General features: G+C 40.5%; 2 protein-coding genes across 2 annotated transcripts in view; one reads left to right on the forward strand and one right to left on the reverse strand.

Moving 5' to 3' along the window:
* Positions 1-112: 112 nt before the first annotated feature.
* On the reverse strand, positions 113-6,688 carry LOC124054004 (serine/threonine kinase receptor associated protein). Its single transcript, XM_046379641.1, has 9 exons — positions 6,260-6,688; positions 5,754-5,889; positions 3,812-3,893; positions 3,608-3,680; positions 3,257-3,356; positions 2,927-3,064; positions 2,530-2,666; positions 1,761-1,910; positions 113-926 (listed from the first exon to the last, which is right to left on the reverse strand). The coding sequence occupies exons 1-9, from the start codon at positions 6,369-6,371 to the stop codon at positions 865-867; spliced, it is 990 nt and encodes a 329-aa protein (XP_046235597.1). The 5' UTR covers positions 6,372-6,688; the 3' UTR covers positions 113-864.
* A 1,559-nt stretch (positions 6,689-8,247) lies between these two features.
* The window catches only part of LOC124054005 (protein bicaudal D homolog 1-like), a 35,621-nt gene continuing 27,397 nt past the window's right edge, over positions 8,248-16,471 (forward strand). Inside the window, exon 1 of the mRNA XM_046379642.1 lies at positions 8,248-8,468. Within this exon, the coding sequence (XP_046235598.1) occupies positions 8,250-8,468 (219 nt within the window). The 5' untranslated portion in view covers positions 8,248-8,249. The remainder of the gene's footprint in view (positions 8,469-16,471) is intronic.

Below are 16,471 nucleotides of genomic sequence, written 5' to 3' on the forward strand. Positions count from 1 at the left end.
GCAAAAGAAATGCATATATTTGTACATTACAAATTTGCAGTGTAAACAAACCATATCTCTTGATCACCGATTTAAAAAAATGAAACAATTAAACACACTAAACCCAGTTTGTTCTGTGTGCATTACTCAGATAAAACAGTAATGCATTTATTTCATCACTGGACACAAATGAAGATATAAACTAAAATGAAAAAGGTGGCATTTTTTCCCTTTCCACTTTGTCACAAAACAATTTTTTTTCGATATGGACACTTAACTTTCATATACTTAACCAGTACAACAGCAGCAGATACACAAAGCGATGTATTTAAAGAAATGAAAGCGTCTTAACCGTAGCACAAACTGTGCAACAACCTCTAGTATGGTAACTATAAATTGCAAACAAAAGCCTTGGTCCAGCGCATTACATATCTTAATTTTGAAATCACAACCAATCATATGTTTGGCAGGATTTGGGCTTCAAGGCTTCAGAGAAGTTAAAGTAAGCTTAAGCAGACGGACAGAACTGGACTGATCAGAGGGAAAGCAGGCAGCGATGAGCAGACACTCACAGCTCTACTACTTTACTCTGCAGACCATGCTGTCCATATGACTGCATAACATCAGTGTGTGTGTGTGTGTGTGTGTGTGTGTGTGTGTGTGTGTGTGTGTGTGTGTGTATGTGTGTGTGAGTGAGAGTGAGAGAGAGAGAGAGAGAGATGGGATGGTCTATGACAGACAGGGCAGTCACAATATCCACATCAGTTCCTGATGGATGGGGATGCTCTGGACTCTGCTCCTTGCTGGGGCCTGATAGAACACTGGAACACCCCCCCCTGCTCCTTTTCTCTTAATATTCTCTTTCCAGACAGCAATGCGTTCTCTTTAGGCTTTGATCTCAGGGGTCGAGCTGTACAGTTGCTCAGAGTTTTCTGTCCCAAGGTCCTCTGAGGAGAGAGAAAAAAAAAAATCATACCGATGCTTGGATATGCCACACAGACCTACTGTGCTATAAGAGAAATGCAAAGCAGCTTGAAATACCTGCTTATGATGACAGAATTCTATCATACTTTCCATTACATTGCGCTAAAGTTCAATTCATAAAAGACGCTGAGCACAAAAAACTTTGCATAGGAAGTATCTAAGAATTTCATTGGTAACTTAAGTAGCTATTATCTATAAATTTTAAATCAACTTAAACTGACAACACAGAGCAGAAAATCAAACATTTTGGAAAGAAAGTTAATGGCAATGGCAAAGGAGAGTGCAAGCAAGGCAACATGTGTTCTTCAGTGGATTCCCCCCCAAAATAATCAAATTGTTTTAATTGTGTTGTGAATCTTTAATGTTCAGACTTTCCTTTAAAAAATGTAGGTTTTTTTTTTGTTTGTTTCCACTTCCCTCTCTACCACCCTTTCTACTATGTTGTTTCTGTCGTCATCAGCGGTGCATTTAATCTCAATGTTGCAATGTGTATTTATTGAGTAATATTGGTAAAGACTCATTTCAGTAATAAGACTGTTTAGAAATTAGCCTTACAAAGTCTTAAGCTAACTAGCTAGCCTTGTATAAGTGTACATATGTTCATACAGTTGTTTCTTCATGCAACATTTCAGAGAATTATCCACCAATATCCTGTCCTGCTACATTGCTTTGTTCAGCACTTAGCAATGATGGTATCTGTGTGCTGAAAAGATAAGAGTTCGGTTTATGTTCACTGTCATCGCTTGTTCCAGAGATCACAGTAGTGACTAAACAGATGAGTGTCTCAAGATCGTTACCCGGAAGGACACACTTCCACAGGCCATAGGTTTTCCCCACAGCTGTCTGCCACAGTCGCAATGTGCCATCCTCAGAGCCGCTGGCATACAGCTCGCCATCAGGACTGAAGCGAACACAGTGCACTGGACCAAAGTGACCCTTATAGGACTCTGCAGACAGGAGGGACACAAACAGCATTAGATAGGAGTGGCAGAAAGTGTTAATTTGTAAGTTATATATAAAATATACACTTACATTACTACTAATTTTATTAATTCAATTCAATTCAGTTTATTTATATAGCGCCAATTCACAACAAAAGTTATCTCATGACACTTTCCAATTTGAGCAGGTCTAGACCAAACTCTTTAATTAAATTGTAAAATAGAGAGAGCCCAACATTCCCCCTTGAGCAAGCACTTGGCGACAGTGGCGAGGAAAAACTGCCTTTTAGAAGGCAGAAACCTCGGAGCAGACCCCGGCTCAAGATGGGCGGCCATCTGCCTTGACCGGTTGGGTTGAGAGAGAGAGAGAGAGAGAGAGAGAGAGAGAGAGAGCAGGAGAGCGACAGAGAGAGCAAGGGAGAGAGGCAGAGGGGGTGGGGCGTGAGAGAAGGAGCACACAAGCAGAGATGCATAGCAGCAGTTATTAGAATCTGTTTTAAAAATGGACAACAGAGCGTAGCTCAGTTTTACACACTGAAAGCAGGTTATTCTTTTCCTAAAACTCCATCTTAAGTCACCACCTTAAAAGCTCACATTCTAACAGGAGATTCTCTCTGCTTCTCACCTAGCTCTTCCTTGGTGCTGTAGTCAAATTTGTAGAGCTTGAAGTCATCTCCACCAGCAACAAAGAAGTCCTTCTCTGGGTGGAGGGAGGCTGAATTTATGGGAGCTGGGGCCTCCACCGTCTTGATCAAGTCCAAGCTGGAATGTTGACATTATTGCAATGATACACTTGGTGTGTGTGTTAATGCGGAGAAGCTAAAATTCGACAGCATCACTGTCTTTATTAGCTCAGTCTTTAAAACAAGGCTTGAGATTACTGTGTGATTGTCACATGTAAAAGACTCCATTTATCAATAATTAGATTTAGATTTAATTATGCTGTTCAGACCATTCAGTTTTATTAATCGTGGTGTGGACATGCTAGCTTCCAGGTAATGTATAATGAGAGTTTGGGTCACCTCAGAGCGTTGTAGAAAGCGATGGTCTTCCCATAAGTGATCACAAGAATCTCTCCATCAGCCATGTACTCCATGCTGCTCACAGAGGTGTCGAACGTCAGCGTCTTTACCTCCTCCATGGAGCTTCTGTCCCAAAGCCTGGATGGACAAACACACACACACACACACACTGTAAGTAAAGATCTCTGCCATGTTAACTGTCACAGATCTAAACTGTTTGTAAGAAGACCGTCTCCGATGGCATAGAACAGAGTCAGTCAGGATGATAAGTGCAAGTTTTCTCTGGGCCCTGACACACAAATGAAAATCATGAAAAGCCATCTCACTGACCGTATGGTTTTGTCCTCAGCAGCAGAGAGGATCTGCTTGTCGCCGTTACACCACAAGGCTTTTTTAATGGCCGAGGTGTGACCTGAAATCTCCTGAGGTGCTTAAGGGCACAGAGATGAGACAGTGAGACAAGAGAGGTGAGAAGGCAAAATTGATATAAAACAAACATCAGGGTTTGGCTGGGACAACTTTATACCTCTTCCTTTTCATAATTCAAGCAGATTCAAAGACTTTCACATGCCCCTGATTTTAAATTTGATGTGTCACCAGTGTTGCACTGACTAGAACATTATTAACAGAAAGCGACAAATCAACATGTATGCATGTTTCCTCTTTGACACCTTCACTTACCTGCTTCAGGGTTACTGAGATCATAGATGCGCAGCAGTTTGTCATTTCCTCCAGTCAGAAGACAGTTGCTGTCCTGAAAGGGGCAAGAGTAGTTTTTATAATAACTCATCACAGACATGTAAATACATACAGGACATGTACAAAAATGGACATGTACAAATCTAATTCATTGACATGCCGTTTGAACACTTGATCTGCACTGACCTCAGTAAAGCTGACAGTCTTGACGATGTGTTTGTGTGCCAGTGTGAGGACCTCGTCTCCACTCACTGCATCCCACACCTTTCTGAAAAGTAGAGTTCATCTTTAATATATTATAGTTTTTGTAGTTTTTTTTGGTAGTGCTTCAATAATTAAGTTTACTTTGCATACAACCTTTTTTGTTGTATGGGATTTACATTTTTGTCATGTTTCCAATTTGGTTTGTTGGTTGGTTTGCTTCATCAGAGTGCTTGACATCATAGATATGATTTGGATTGTGATATTGCCTTTTTTTTTACTTGTACACAAAAAAAACTTATTTTAATCTACGCATTTGTCTGCACCAAACTCTGGGCTGTGTCCATTTGTGTCTTGCAGACGTGACTGTAACATGAACTGTTTATTGACGCTTCAAATTCATTTTTTTGACAGTATGTGCAATACAAAAGGCACTGGATGAACATTTTCATCTACATTTTGCTTAGGAGGAGCAGTGTGTGCTGGTGCCAGGCAGCAGAATTGTCAAATAGGAGGTTAGGTGTTTCCGTAAATAACCATGTCTTTTCCAGGGCAGGAATTATACCACAGCCAAACAGCCAGTGCTGTGGATGCCCCAGAATGTGGCCACAGTACCTCTTTCACTACACAGCCAGTATGGCATGCCCTGGTTTGAACTGGCCTTGCTTTCAAAAGAAAGCTACGAATTTTTTCCATTTGAAACTGCATTCAACCCAGGAAAAAAAAAAAAAACAAACTTACATCACATCATTAAGAAACATTAACATTTTGTCACCAGATGAATGCATCATAATTACTGTTACTATTATCACTATTATTGATAAGGTGCATAGTGTCTGGCTGCCAAAGATTGATGCCCTACTCTGCTGCTGGTTGCAGCCGTAGGTTTTCTGCTTCAGTCTTTCTAACTTATTAAAACCTGTTGCACACATAGTGGCATCTAAAGAAATCTAAGGAAAAGAAATTCGTATTTGGTTCTAACAGTTAGTCTGGTAAGTTATATTCTTGCTGTATGAGAAAAAAGAGCCAGCTTTGGGTTACTGAAAAGTAACACCTGAATTACATTAGTACTTGCAAGAGGCAATTCACATTAAATCAAGTTGGTGCGAAATTTGTGTACCTGAGAGAGCATCTGGTGAGAGTATAACTTGGGTATAATGAGAAAGAAAAGGGAGACTGCATCACCCCTCTAAGTGTGACTACACTTTCCAAAAATCTACAAAGACACTCACTGCACCATCTGTAACATGGAGAGCAAAGCAGGCCAAGGCAATGCGTCTAACCCGAGGAAACACCTGGTCAAACACTACATATTGGGGATTTTTTCAGCCAATAACATATAATAATAGCCATAACACAATCAATCATTTTCATACACTTGTATTTTAAAAAGAAGTTCACAATTTTTGGCACTGCACAGGTGCAGCAGTGTCACATTATGAGCACAGCAGCAGCATGCTGCACAAAATCTGATATAAATATCTATATAATTAGATTATCAGAGTGATAATTTATCGGTCCAATAAATATCATGCATCCCTACAAGATATGTTTAAAAATTAAAGAAAATACCATGGTCAGCAGCCTGAAAGCCTCCCTGCAGCAGCAGCAGCTAACATTGGCATGGCAGCAGTCAGGACTGCACTTTGAATGATGAAACTTTTAGTAATCATCAATTTCATTGATGTAATTAATTAGCTAGTTGGAGATAACTGGGTGAAAAAATTACTTTTGGGTATTGTTTCAAAAGTGAACGGCGCCCAAATGAAACTGAATACAGATCAAGACTCAACTCTTAACTTGTCCCCTCACAGCACAGTTTTGCAGGTGTGTCAGAGACGGTGAGAAACAGGCCATCACAGATTGACTGGATTATTTTAACCTTGTTTCAGCATGCTATCATGTATCATATCACATGTGCACTCACGCTGTGAAGTCGGCTGCAGCAGTGGCTGCCTTGGTGGCGTCTGTGTTCAGAGTGGCTCCCCAGACAGCACCTTTGTGACCCAGAAACGTTCCTATCCAGTCCCCTGTGTCTCCCTGGCGCAACATGGGCTTGCCATCTGACAAAGAGACAGAGGTTACATCTTAGGGGCGTTTAACAGCAGATGACAGCTGTGACAAAACCTGTGGATACCCAGGTTAACAGGTGTCACACATACCACTCTGCTTTGAGGATGTCTGATATCGAACTGTAACGGAATTCTTCTGAGACCACATTTTAATTGACTTCAGTTAAATGACAACTGTGGGAAAACGAAGTCTTTAGCACACAACTACAAAGCCTGCACACACAAGGACATTTAACACTTTCACAAAAATACAGGATACAGGGTGACGTATTCAGTCACCTGCCTAGATTTACGTCTTGGATCCAGTTTACTAAACCTTAACGTTAAGTTATATGCTTCACAGGCTGTCCATCAGTCTCACCCTTGCAGGCGCTGATGAGGAAGTAGCCATAGGGAGTGATTCCACTAAAGGCCAGGTCCACCACAGGTCGAGTATGACCGGAGCAGGTGAGCGGAGTCTGTCTCATCGCCATCGTCCTCCAGCTGGCCAGGAGACGGTTCGCACTATGGGAGAAGACAGCTGGACGCTAGCGGCTAGCTGTCTGGAACGGCTAGCAGGCTAAAAAATAAAACAAACTAGCTAATATCTTGTATAAATAATTTCTGTTAGCCAGCAGTTGGCTGCTGGTTGGACTTTATCTGAAATGAGTGAGAAGTAATTACGTAGCTTTGTCAAACTAAACGGTAGGTCTCCCCCCCAGCGAAGGAATGGCTATCGTGCTAATAGCTACAACATTGCAACTAACTAGCAACGTGCAATGCCGCCTAACTACAGCACGGATGATATAGCCGGTGTTCCGCTAGCCACAACAACGATAATACTTCCGGTGCAATATTTTTTTAAAATAAAAGCTTTGCCCCTTCAAACAGACTACAGCGCTGACTGTGGTTTCATAGAGTGTTTAAAACAAAATAAATAAGACATTATGAGATAAATGCTCATATGAAAAATATGCTTTAACTGTGACAATTTAATGTTATGTTAATCAGTTTAATATGGTTTCAAACCTTTCTTACTTTTATTTTGAAGGTTTCACAACGACTTCTTCATGTACTTCAAAGAATAACCTCTTCTCGGGTGTATTGCTGCTCCCTGCAGGATATTGATACCGTTCCTTATACACGAATCACATCAGCACGATATTAGTATTCATCCCAAAATTTAGACTATTTGACTTTTGCTCCTGTTTTTCAGCCAATTTACCTAATTCTTAGCGTCAATTACCTCACAAATGAGATCCTGTATTTCTCTCAAATTACTGTTTTTTTCAGACAAGAGTAGGTCTAACATATAAGGCATATATATTCAACACAACTATATAAAAGTCAACCCATAAAACCCAACACTGATAGATGATAATGATATCACTTGGTTAACTTACATACAGGGTTAGGTAGCAACGGATTATATGTAATCTGCTTTATGTAATCAGATTACAAAAATACATAACTATATTAATATATTTTTTTAATATAAAGTTACATTTGAAAACATGTGTAACCTGCGATTCCTTGATGCCACTTATGATCACGTCTATAAAATACGTCAGTTTTAAAATTAAGAAAACTTTATTTCATCATAACCAGAGCTCCGTTAATTCATGAAAAGCGCGTGTGAATCACGGGACGTGACGAGTGAAAAACCGGCAGTGATGGATGATCCGTGTGCAGTTGATTCAGTGTTGTGTGGACATTCTTCACTTATCACTGTTCAGCACCAAAAAGGACATCATTTTATACACACTCCCTCCAGTAGATACATTATTAAACGTTACAAACTTTGAAACATGTAAAAATACATGTATATATTTTGAAATATTATTAATTACAAGCGTGGCCAGTGACAGAACAGTCCGATCTGCAGAGGGCGCATACAGCTCCTCATGCTCCGTGTTTCGTTATAAGGCACAGCTGTATTCACTGAGGACGTAAAGCGCCTGATGTTAGCCTGCAGCACGATGACAGGGAGCGGAGAGTGTGCCTTGCTTCACGGCTACAGGCAGAGATGGCGTCCTGATGCCGGTGAATAAGCAGAAAACAGAGCAGAGGGAGGGGAAAGGGATGCGGGCAGCGGAAGATGAGAAGCCGCATCATTTAGGGCATCACATGGCAGAGGATGACTTTCTCCAGCGATGATGACGGGGCTTTGTGGGGTTTTTTTTGTTTTTTTTGGAGAACGCCTATTTTGTTCATGAGATTTGAAGCAGCGTTGTGATTCCTCAGAGGAGGCGAGGAGGTGGTGGTGGTGGTGGGGGGGGTTTGTTGTCTACCTCAGCTGTTTCTCCCTCCGGCGGGGCTCTCTGCTTATCCGACGCAGGGAGTGAGGGGGCAGAGGGAGGGACAGAGGGGCGATGGCTGCTGGTGGAGCAGGATGCGGGGAAACGGTGGAGCAGTGCCGGGTCGAATTGGAGCGCCTGACCCGGGAGCTGGCGGAGGCCAACCGCGAGAAGATCCGGGCGGCGGAGTGCGGGCTGGCGGTCCTGGAGGAGAACCAGAGCCTGAAGCAGCAGTACTCCGAACTTGAGGCCGAACAGGAGGCGCTGAGGCTGGAGCTGGAGCAGCTGCAGGAGGTGGGCTCAGCAGGGGTATGGCCCGTTACTCGAATAAGTAAAGCGCTAGAGCACTAGTTCCAACCGACGCGCTTTAGGATGTGGTCTGCCGGTACATTATGGCAGCAGTCGCTTCACACAATAGCTAACGTTACATCTGAATGATTTGAGTAGTAATAGGAGGATAATATTACAAATGAACAAAAGATCCAACAAAGTGTCTTGGTAAGGTGTTGGGACCAACACGTGCCAAAGCTCCATGGCTCCATGGCTTTGAGTGTGTGAACTTTGCTGGGAGGGACGGACGTCATCGTTTCCAAAGATGCTCCCTCAGTTGGTTGTTTTCAAGATGACAGTGCTGTGTAACACAATCCTTCATAGCTGTTCGGTTGCGTTGAGATCCGCTGTGTGTATCATCATTTTCAAACATTCAGCGAACCATTCAGAGATGGTTCCCCCCCCCACGTCACTCACTGTCATCCATCACTTCATGTTGTTGTCCCATTCGACCTGCTAGACACTTAACAGTAGAGAGGCCCAGCTCATATAGAGCCAATGCAGCCTATGGTTTTAAAGGTAATATCATTTACATCGACTGCTTCTATGGAAATCCCTAAGCTATTTTCCTGAGGCTTCATCCCTTTAATGATTGTTTTCCACTCTGCTCTGAAGTACATGTTATGTTCTTTGCATTTTGTTATGTTTTAAATCACAGAAACACATTTTTTTTATGGCTTTTGATATTGAAATGTTGTTTGAAAAATTGAAATGATGAGATAAGTTGTGTGTCTGATGTCATAATTAAGAGACAGACAGACAAGGGCAGCTTCTTCATGTTCCCGGGGCTCAGTTTTCTAAATGAACTTTTTTTTTTCTTTTGTTACACTTCTAAAACTGATATGTGGAATAACTGAAAGGCAAAGAGACCTTGGGTTTCCTACTCAAAAAATAATGTCAGTTGATTAAAGATGTGTTAAGCGACTTGAAGAGAAAAAAAAGAAGCTTTGAAAGCTTAAAATATGAAGAAACCTATGTTAGTAACTTATATACCTCTCGCTTTGGCAGGTACATGGAAGCTCCTATCAGGCACTAAGCTGTAGCTATATGTCTTAAATCTTTAAAACCTTAATTATTTTATGATGAGGCTGATGATGAGATGTAGGCAGGTGTTGTGATCGCTCAGGTGTCAGGAAGCCACACCCCTGCAATGCTCTGACTGAGACACATACACATACATACGGGAAGGAGGAGACAAGAGGGAGAACCAGGAAATACAAAGGGATGGAAAAAAAAGCTGTGAGTCATGGCTATAGCTGTGACAACGATTACTCAATTACACATCTTACAGTTTTATAGCTTTTGGAGTCATGTTTGTGTCTGCTTGATGAATGAGAGTCCAAAATTCATCCTCTTTTAGTTCTGTCTTTGGTTTCTCCTGAGGGAAATGTCTGTCTCTTTAGCTGCTCCACTATATTTCATCAGCTACTCTCTTAACTCTGTCTGTGTGCTTTTTTAGGACTGAGAAGTGTACGCCGGGTGTACGCTGGGTGTATGCTGGGTGTGCGCTGGGTGTACGCTGGGTTTCGCTCTTTTTTTTCGCTTTGTGATCCATAAAAGCTAAAGAATGAGCAGAAAGATGTTAAAAAGCTCATTGGGCTGAGGGGAACTGCAGAGCTGCCATTATTCTCTGTGGTTCGTTTACATTTCACAAAGTCATCTGATCCATTGTTCAAATAAAAACAACTAGCCGTCTTTAGAGAGGCACATAACTGACTGTATATGTTAGAGTGTTTTTTTTTTGTTTGTTTTTTTTTACAGTATTTGTTGAAAATCTGAGCCAGCTTATGGCACTCTGACAGTACGGAAACGCTTGATTCTTTTTACTGAGAGCAACACTGGGAATGCTTGACTGTGTTCATAATCAACCCTCCAGCATGTCATCATTCACATATATACAGTTGAAACATATTTCTCAACATCTGATGTCTTTGTTCATCTAATCCTTCATAGTGTTCTGTATCAGCTCTGCCTCGGGAGGAGATTTGTCTCCTCCGCTAAGTCTGATAATCAGTCTTAGCTAATGAGCTGCACCATTTTCACTTGTGATCAACTCATTTTTGTGATCTATAGGCATCAGAGAACAGCATTTTACCAGCACGGAGGCTAGTGTATAGTAACACTCACCGGTTTGTTAGTGGTAATACAGATGAATCAGGATTGGACTCGGAAGCTGACTGTGCAGTTACATCCTGAAGGTCAGTGTGTGTGTGTGTGTGTGTGAATGAATGGCTTGGGAGAAACAGGCAGGAGTACCAGTTCTCAAATTTGATGTGTCAACAGTATGCTATTTTTAACTTATTTAAACATGGACACTTTGTTACTGACATCAGTGAACTGTGGTATTGTGGTATTACGGTGTCTGCATACTGTAATTCTGATTTACTACATTGTAGATCTTAGTTTAGTAGTGATGGTCATCATTTCTATCAGTGATAACAACATGTTGCTCATTTCTGAACTCTGAGAAACACAAAGACCGATTTGGCCTAAAGGTTAGCAAAGTAGTGTCTTATTGTATTCTGATCTTACCAACAATTAAGTGGTTTGAAGCTCAGAAATTGGCTTGTTGAGGGCAGCAAGTACTGTTTTTTGTTACTGATTAATTCTTGGATGAATCTATCCAATAGGGGTGCCATGGTGGTACGTTAGTTAGCAGTGTCACCTCACAGCAAGAGGGCTCCAGGTTCGAATCCGGGTCCTGCAGGGGTCCTTTTAGCACTACTGGAGTACTGGAACTATAGGTAATAATAATAATAATAATGTACAATATTACTTTAATAATTAGAATAACTATAACAACAGGAATAATAATAGTAGTAGTAGTAGTAGTAGTAGTAGCAATAGAAGTATGGTAGAAATATGATGAAAATAATAATAATGATAGCAGTCAGCGTCAAGCCACACCATAGAATGGGGTCCAACAATGATCCATGGAACTTGAAAGCACAAAAGGGTACCTTTTGGCACCTGGATGAGACGCCAAGGGACGTAACAAACCAGCGTTATTTGACGGCTCGTTTTTTCTGGCGGGAACGAGCGGGATTTAGGAGGGCAGCACGATCCAGTTCTTCTAATGGTCAGTAGAAGTTAATGGGAAAACTCCCAACGTTATTCTGGAAATACAGAGCTGCTAATTATTTTCTATGGGATGTTTTAGCCTTAATGTCCCCTAGTGTATGTCTCAGTTGCTATGATACCATTTTTTAATGCTGCATGGTTGTCACCTCAGCTTCTAGATGGTTCTTCACCTCTGCCAAAATTCGACCAGGGATATCTTGTTTGAGTCATCACCCATTTTCTCTAAAGTCAGGCTGTTTCTCATAATGTCATTCCTGACTGATAATACAGATACTTTAAGGCCAGCAAAAACATTTTGCACAACATCTCCTTCATTCTTTACTATTTTCACTCTCTATAAACTGTCTTCCTCCATAAACACGTTGTCTTCATCTAATCTCCTGTCAAGGCCCACTAAGTCAATGCCTCTCATTTCATCTCATTCCAGCTCATTGGATTGCTATCGATCCTCTCTGTCACAGGCATTAAATGGTTACACTGATGTGGTTAAGCTGGTGTGAGAGGGCTAATACCTTGGCTATTTTTTACTTTTTGCTTTTATCAAGTTTTTCTGAAAGAAAAATGACAGCATTCTGTGCTGTATGACATTTACACTTGACATGTCACCTTCTTACAAGAGATTCCTCATGTCGTATCCCCCCTGCATTCAGAATTAATGAATAAGAAAGAAAATGAAATTATATGGAAAAACTGATGACAGGTTTATGTAGATGGAAAAACTGAAAATTAGCATTATGTGCACCCACACCAGCAGATTTAATCCAACTTCCTCTGCTGGCATCAATTAAATCTCTAAAAATGTATTTCTGTTTTTTAAATGGCTTCGATGGTCCTCATTTCATTCATTTATTTATTCATAATGACAACTCACCAATCAATATTTCTATTAAATGTGCTAGTGTTTTCCGACTGTAGCTTTACGGGCTTTCATTTAGCATGTGCAGATCTGTATAGCCTCTGCCTCTGTCTTCACTCACCTGTCCGCCGCTGTCTGCATCTCAAGTAAACCTGCTCAACAACACGCAGGACTCACTGGTGATGGGTCGACCCGGGTGCACCACAGGAATGGGTCAGCTTACAAGAAAATATTATGACCGAGCAGCACTCTCATTAAGTAATCAACTATGGTTTGTGTATCAGATGGAGAGAGAAAATTATCAGTTCTTGTCTTATACAAAGAATGCAGGATCAACCTCGGAAAGTGCTGTGGCACTAGTTAATAAGGATTACGGCAATGTCATTATTTTCACAGCTAGCTGGTATTCAAATTTTGAACTTATTATGGAATTAGATTAAAGGCAAAAGAGCACCAAAGTTATTGTGTACCAAATTGCAAGGCAGTCCCTCCATTAGGGACATTTTTCTCTTTGATATTTTTTTAAATTGTTTTTTTAAAAAATATATAAATAAAAACATGACTTAAAAATAATTCAAAAATTTAAAAGTAATTTGTAAAATGTAGTGAGTCCCCGGCTGGTTTGTACTCAGTCAAGATAAATAGATCCATGCATTATCTATAAGTGCTTATCCTTTGGAGGGGCGTGGGAGGCTGACATTTTGAGGCGGCTTGACACGCAGGAACAAGCGCACTCAAATTCACAACTACAGGAAATTTAGCACACTGTGGGAGGAAGCTGGCGCATCCCGATAGACACAAGAACATGCAAATTCTGCACGCCAGCTGGTTGACGGGTTCCTACCTGGAACTTTCTGCAGCCACAAGAAAAAAAATAAAAATAAAAAAAGAGGAAAGAAATAGAACTGGTTTCAAAACATTAGAGGGGAATGCATCTGTGTGACGCTGGAATATAGCACCTGGAGACAATTTTGATTGTAAAAGGTGTTAGATAAATAAAATTGGATTGAAATTAAATTGAAATATAATACAACGGCATGGCAGTACAAAGTTGGAAAGGAGGATATTAGGGAGGCTGTAGCATATTGATAGTGATGATATTGGTTGACTTCACCACTTGCCAAAGGAAAAACACTATGTTTTTATGTTCTGTTTTATAGATCAATTTAGTCTATAAATCTTTTTTTTTCAGGATCAGTAAAGTTAGCTAACATTACCGGTGCAGAAAAAAATATTTGTGAAATGTAAGATTCTGCATATAATTGAGGTGGGGCAAGTACATATATCAGCCCAAGTAAAGCGGTCTTGTTTTTGTTGCGGATTAAAGGTATACCATCGGGGAAATTGCCACCATGTTCTTAAGCTGTCTACTGTCTGTAAATTACTTACATTTCTTAAACAAGTCAAACTGTAAAACAGTGCAAAGGCAACTGGCACCAACGCAGGACCTTATACTTAATGGTCACATGGCTCCTCTAGCGGGTTGTAATGAGCTAGCCACAGCTCGCTGCTAATTAGCTCAACTGGAGTCCATCACATTGATTTGTACGGCGACCCTCACCTCCATCCACTCTGTGTAATAAGGTTCAGTACCTCCTTATTAAATAGAAAAATACTACCATACACCTTTTAGTCTTTTAGCCTTTATAAAAACCACACGTGTAGCCTAGTGAGCGCGCATCACATTTCAACAGACATGCAAATAATGGCAACAAAAAAGCAGGTGATATTTTAAAAGTTATGGATTGCTTATTTGAAAATATAACTAAATAACCAATTATGTGAGTTGCACAACTAACATATTATAATAGTCTTTACAAGAAAAAGCAATCTGAGTACATTCAGTCATGGTTTGCTTGCCAAATAAGAACATTTGGTAAGTCATGAAAGGACTTATTGCATTGTTTTGTTTTTTTTTTTGTTGTTTTTTGATGCTTTTCCTGTGTTTCATTGCAGCTGATGGATAAACTGTCCTGGAAATCAGTTCTGGCAGACATGTTTGGCCACCAAATTCCATCCATCCCCGCTTGTGATAGGCCAGTCACAACTGTTTATCTAATAATGGTGGTTCTTAATATGATGACTGACAGGAGCACGTCACTGGCACAGATTTGAAATGGTATGTGTTTGCCGCTGTGATTGGTTGTATGTCAGTTGCGTCCTGGGTCATTTTGGTCTGCACCTGTTGATAATGCCCCTTGGAAATCAAGCATGAACTAGTAGACTCCAGACTAATACACATTTTCAAACTAGTCTATCCATGCTTGGCTATAGATAACCAAAATAACATGCCACAAATCATGTGAATAATAATAGTTTAATTAGTTAATTCAAAGCCCTTTCTGCACTGGAATTAAATCAGAGCTTCAAATACATTCATGCTTCTTTGTTTTGTGAAGGACATTTTGACTCATTTTCTTCTAATTATTTGACGAAAACAATGATACTTATATAACAACACATCACACACGCGGTTTTAACTGTAATCTAAAAAGTAAACAAAAACAAACACCTTGAACCAGTACAACCAGTACAGCAATAATCGTGAGGAAAATATTGCACTCTATCATTGAACCTGGGCTTGTAAAATAGTTATGAACAGGATTATTTAAATAATTCACATGATGTCAGTTTCAATGAAATGAGAATAAACCTGAGCTAGTCTGTTCTTAAGATGAAGAGCAGGAAAAAAGATAATTAGAGAATTAGATAAAATAAAAATGTACATACGCACACACAAGTTGTTTGGCATACACAGTTTGATAAATTAAAAAAAAAAATCTATAAAAATATACATTTATATTTTCAATATGTTAGAATAAAACATGATAAAATAAAAATGCAAGTAGATAAAAGCAATGAGAAGTGTCACATAAAAATGATGGGGTGAGCAATGAATGAAAATGTAGGTACCAGTTCCAATGTACCAAGTCACAAGCAGTGAAGAAAGTGAACAAAGAGCACAGAGAACGCGTTTGTGGGCGGAACGAATGGAGAGGTGATGAAAAATGCAGCGACTGCATCGGTGCAGCCATCGAGGCTAAAAACAGAACGTGACTAAGTGACCCACGGGAACGCTCTATTACTCCTCTGTGATGTCACACAGCCAATAGGATGCCTCCCTCCTCGTGTTGTTGTTGTTACCGGACACTGACTCCCAGTCAGCTTTCTACCTCCCTCACCAGGATTTAGATATGACAGGTTATGGATCCTCCTCCTCTGTAGATCCAAAGAGGAACAAGAAAACACAACACCAGCAAGAACAGGACACTGAAAATTTATTCAGGCAGAAGTTTAAGTTCTGCTTCAAAAGTGTGTGTTGAGAAGACAGACGGTTAATTCACCTTTCCGGTCATTTTGATGCTGTAGTTTGCAGTTGTGTTGGATTGTGCCACATATTTCGTCTTCTTCCTCTAGTGTGTACACTTGAGACAAACCATGGAGCTCTACTATCTGTTAGTTATGAAAGCGACTCAGCCACATGCTCAGAAGCACTTAAGAACTGACTGGATGTATAAAAGATGCATCTCTTACCAAGAGCGTCTGTATGTGCACATGCACACGAGCACAGAGCAGAGAGGACTTAATTATTCATTAACTATGAGGTCATGATGATTCCTGTCTCTGTTTTTTTCTGTGTTTCAGTCACCAAACACTGAGGGGGGGGAGACATTTGTGTGTGAATGTAGAAAAGCTGGAGTGATGTCATGAATAAGCGTCTGTATTCTGTTAGATCTGTTAGATTTTGTTGACCATCGTGGATTGCACGGCGGGTTGGTGACTACCTTGTCTCTGTCAGATGACACTGGATGCGCATGTGCAATGCTTGTTTTCTTTAAGCAGAAGTGTATTTTGCTACAACTGGTGTCTTGTTTTTAGCGTCATCATTCATAATAACTGAAACTAATAATCTAATAACTAAGTGCACTCGCCGAGTTAATTTCTGTGATGCGGTAATGCTGCGACATCGCCGCAGAGGTCAGCAGTCAGGCCGCAAACAAACAACAGACAAACTTATTTGGAAGAGAAG

This window comes from Scatophagus argus, chromosome 22, assembly GCF_020382885.2.
Source record: "Scatophagus argus isolate fScaArg1 chromosome 22, fScaArg1.pri, whole genome shotgun sequence".
Taxonomy (NCBI): Eukaryota; Metazoa; Chordata; class Actinopteri; family Scatophagidae; genus Scatophagus; species Scatophagus argus.

Coding starts and splice junctions, on each gene's coding strand:
- LOC124054004 (XM_046379641.1), bottom strand. CDS start 6,371: ATGGCGATGAGACAGACTCCGCTCACCTGCTCCGGTCATACTCGACCT. Junction 5,890..6,259: donor CCTCATCAGCGCCTGCAAGG/GTGAGACTGATG, acceptor TCTCTTTGTCAG/ATGGCAAGCCCATGTTGCGC. Junction 3,357..3,607: donor TCTCAGTAACCCTGAAGCAG/GTAAGTGAAGGT, acceptor TGTGCCCTTAAG/CACCTCAGGAGATTTCAGGT.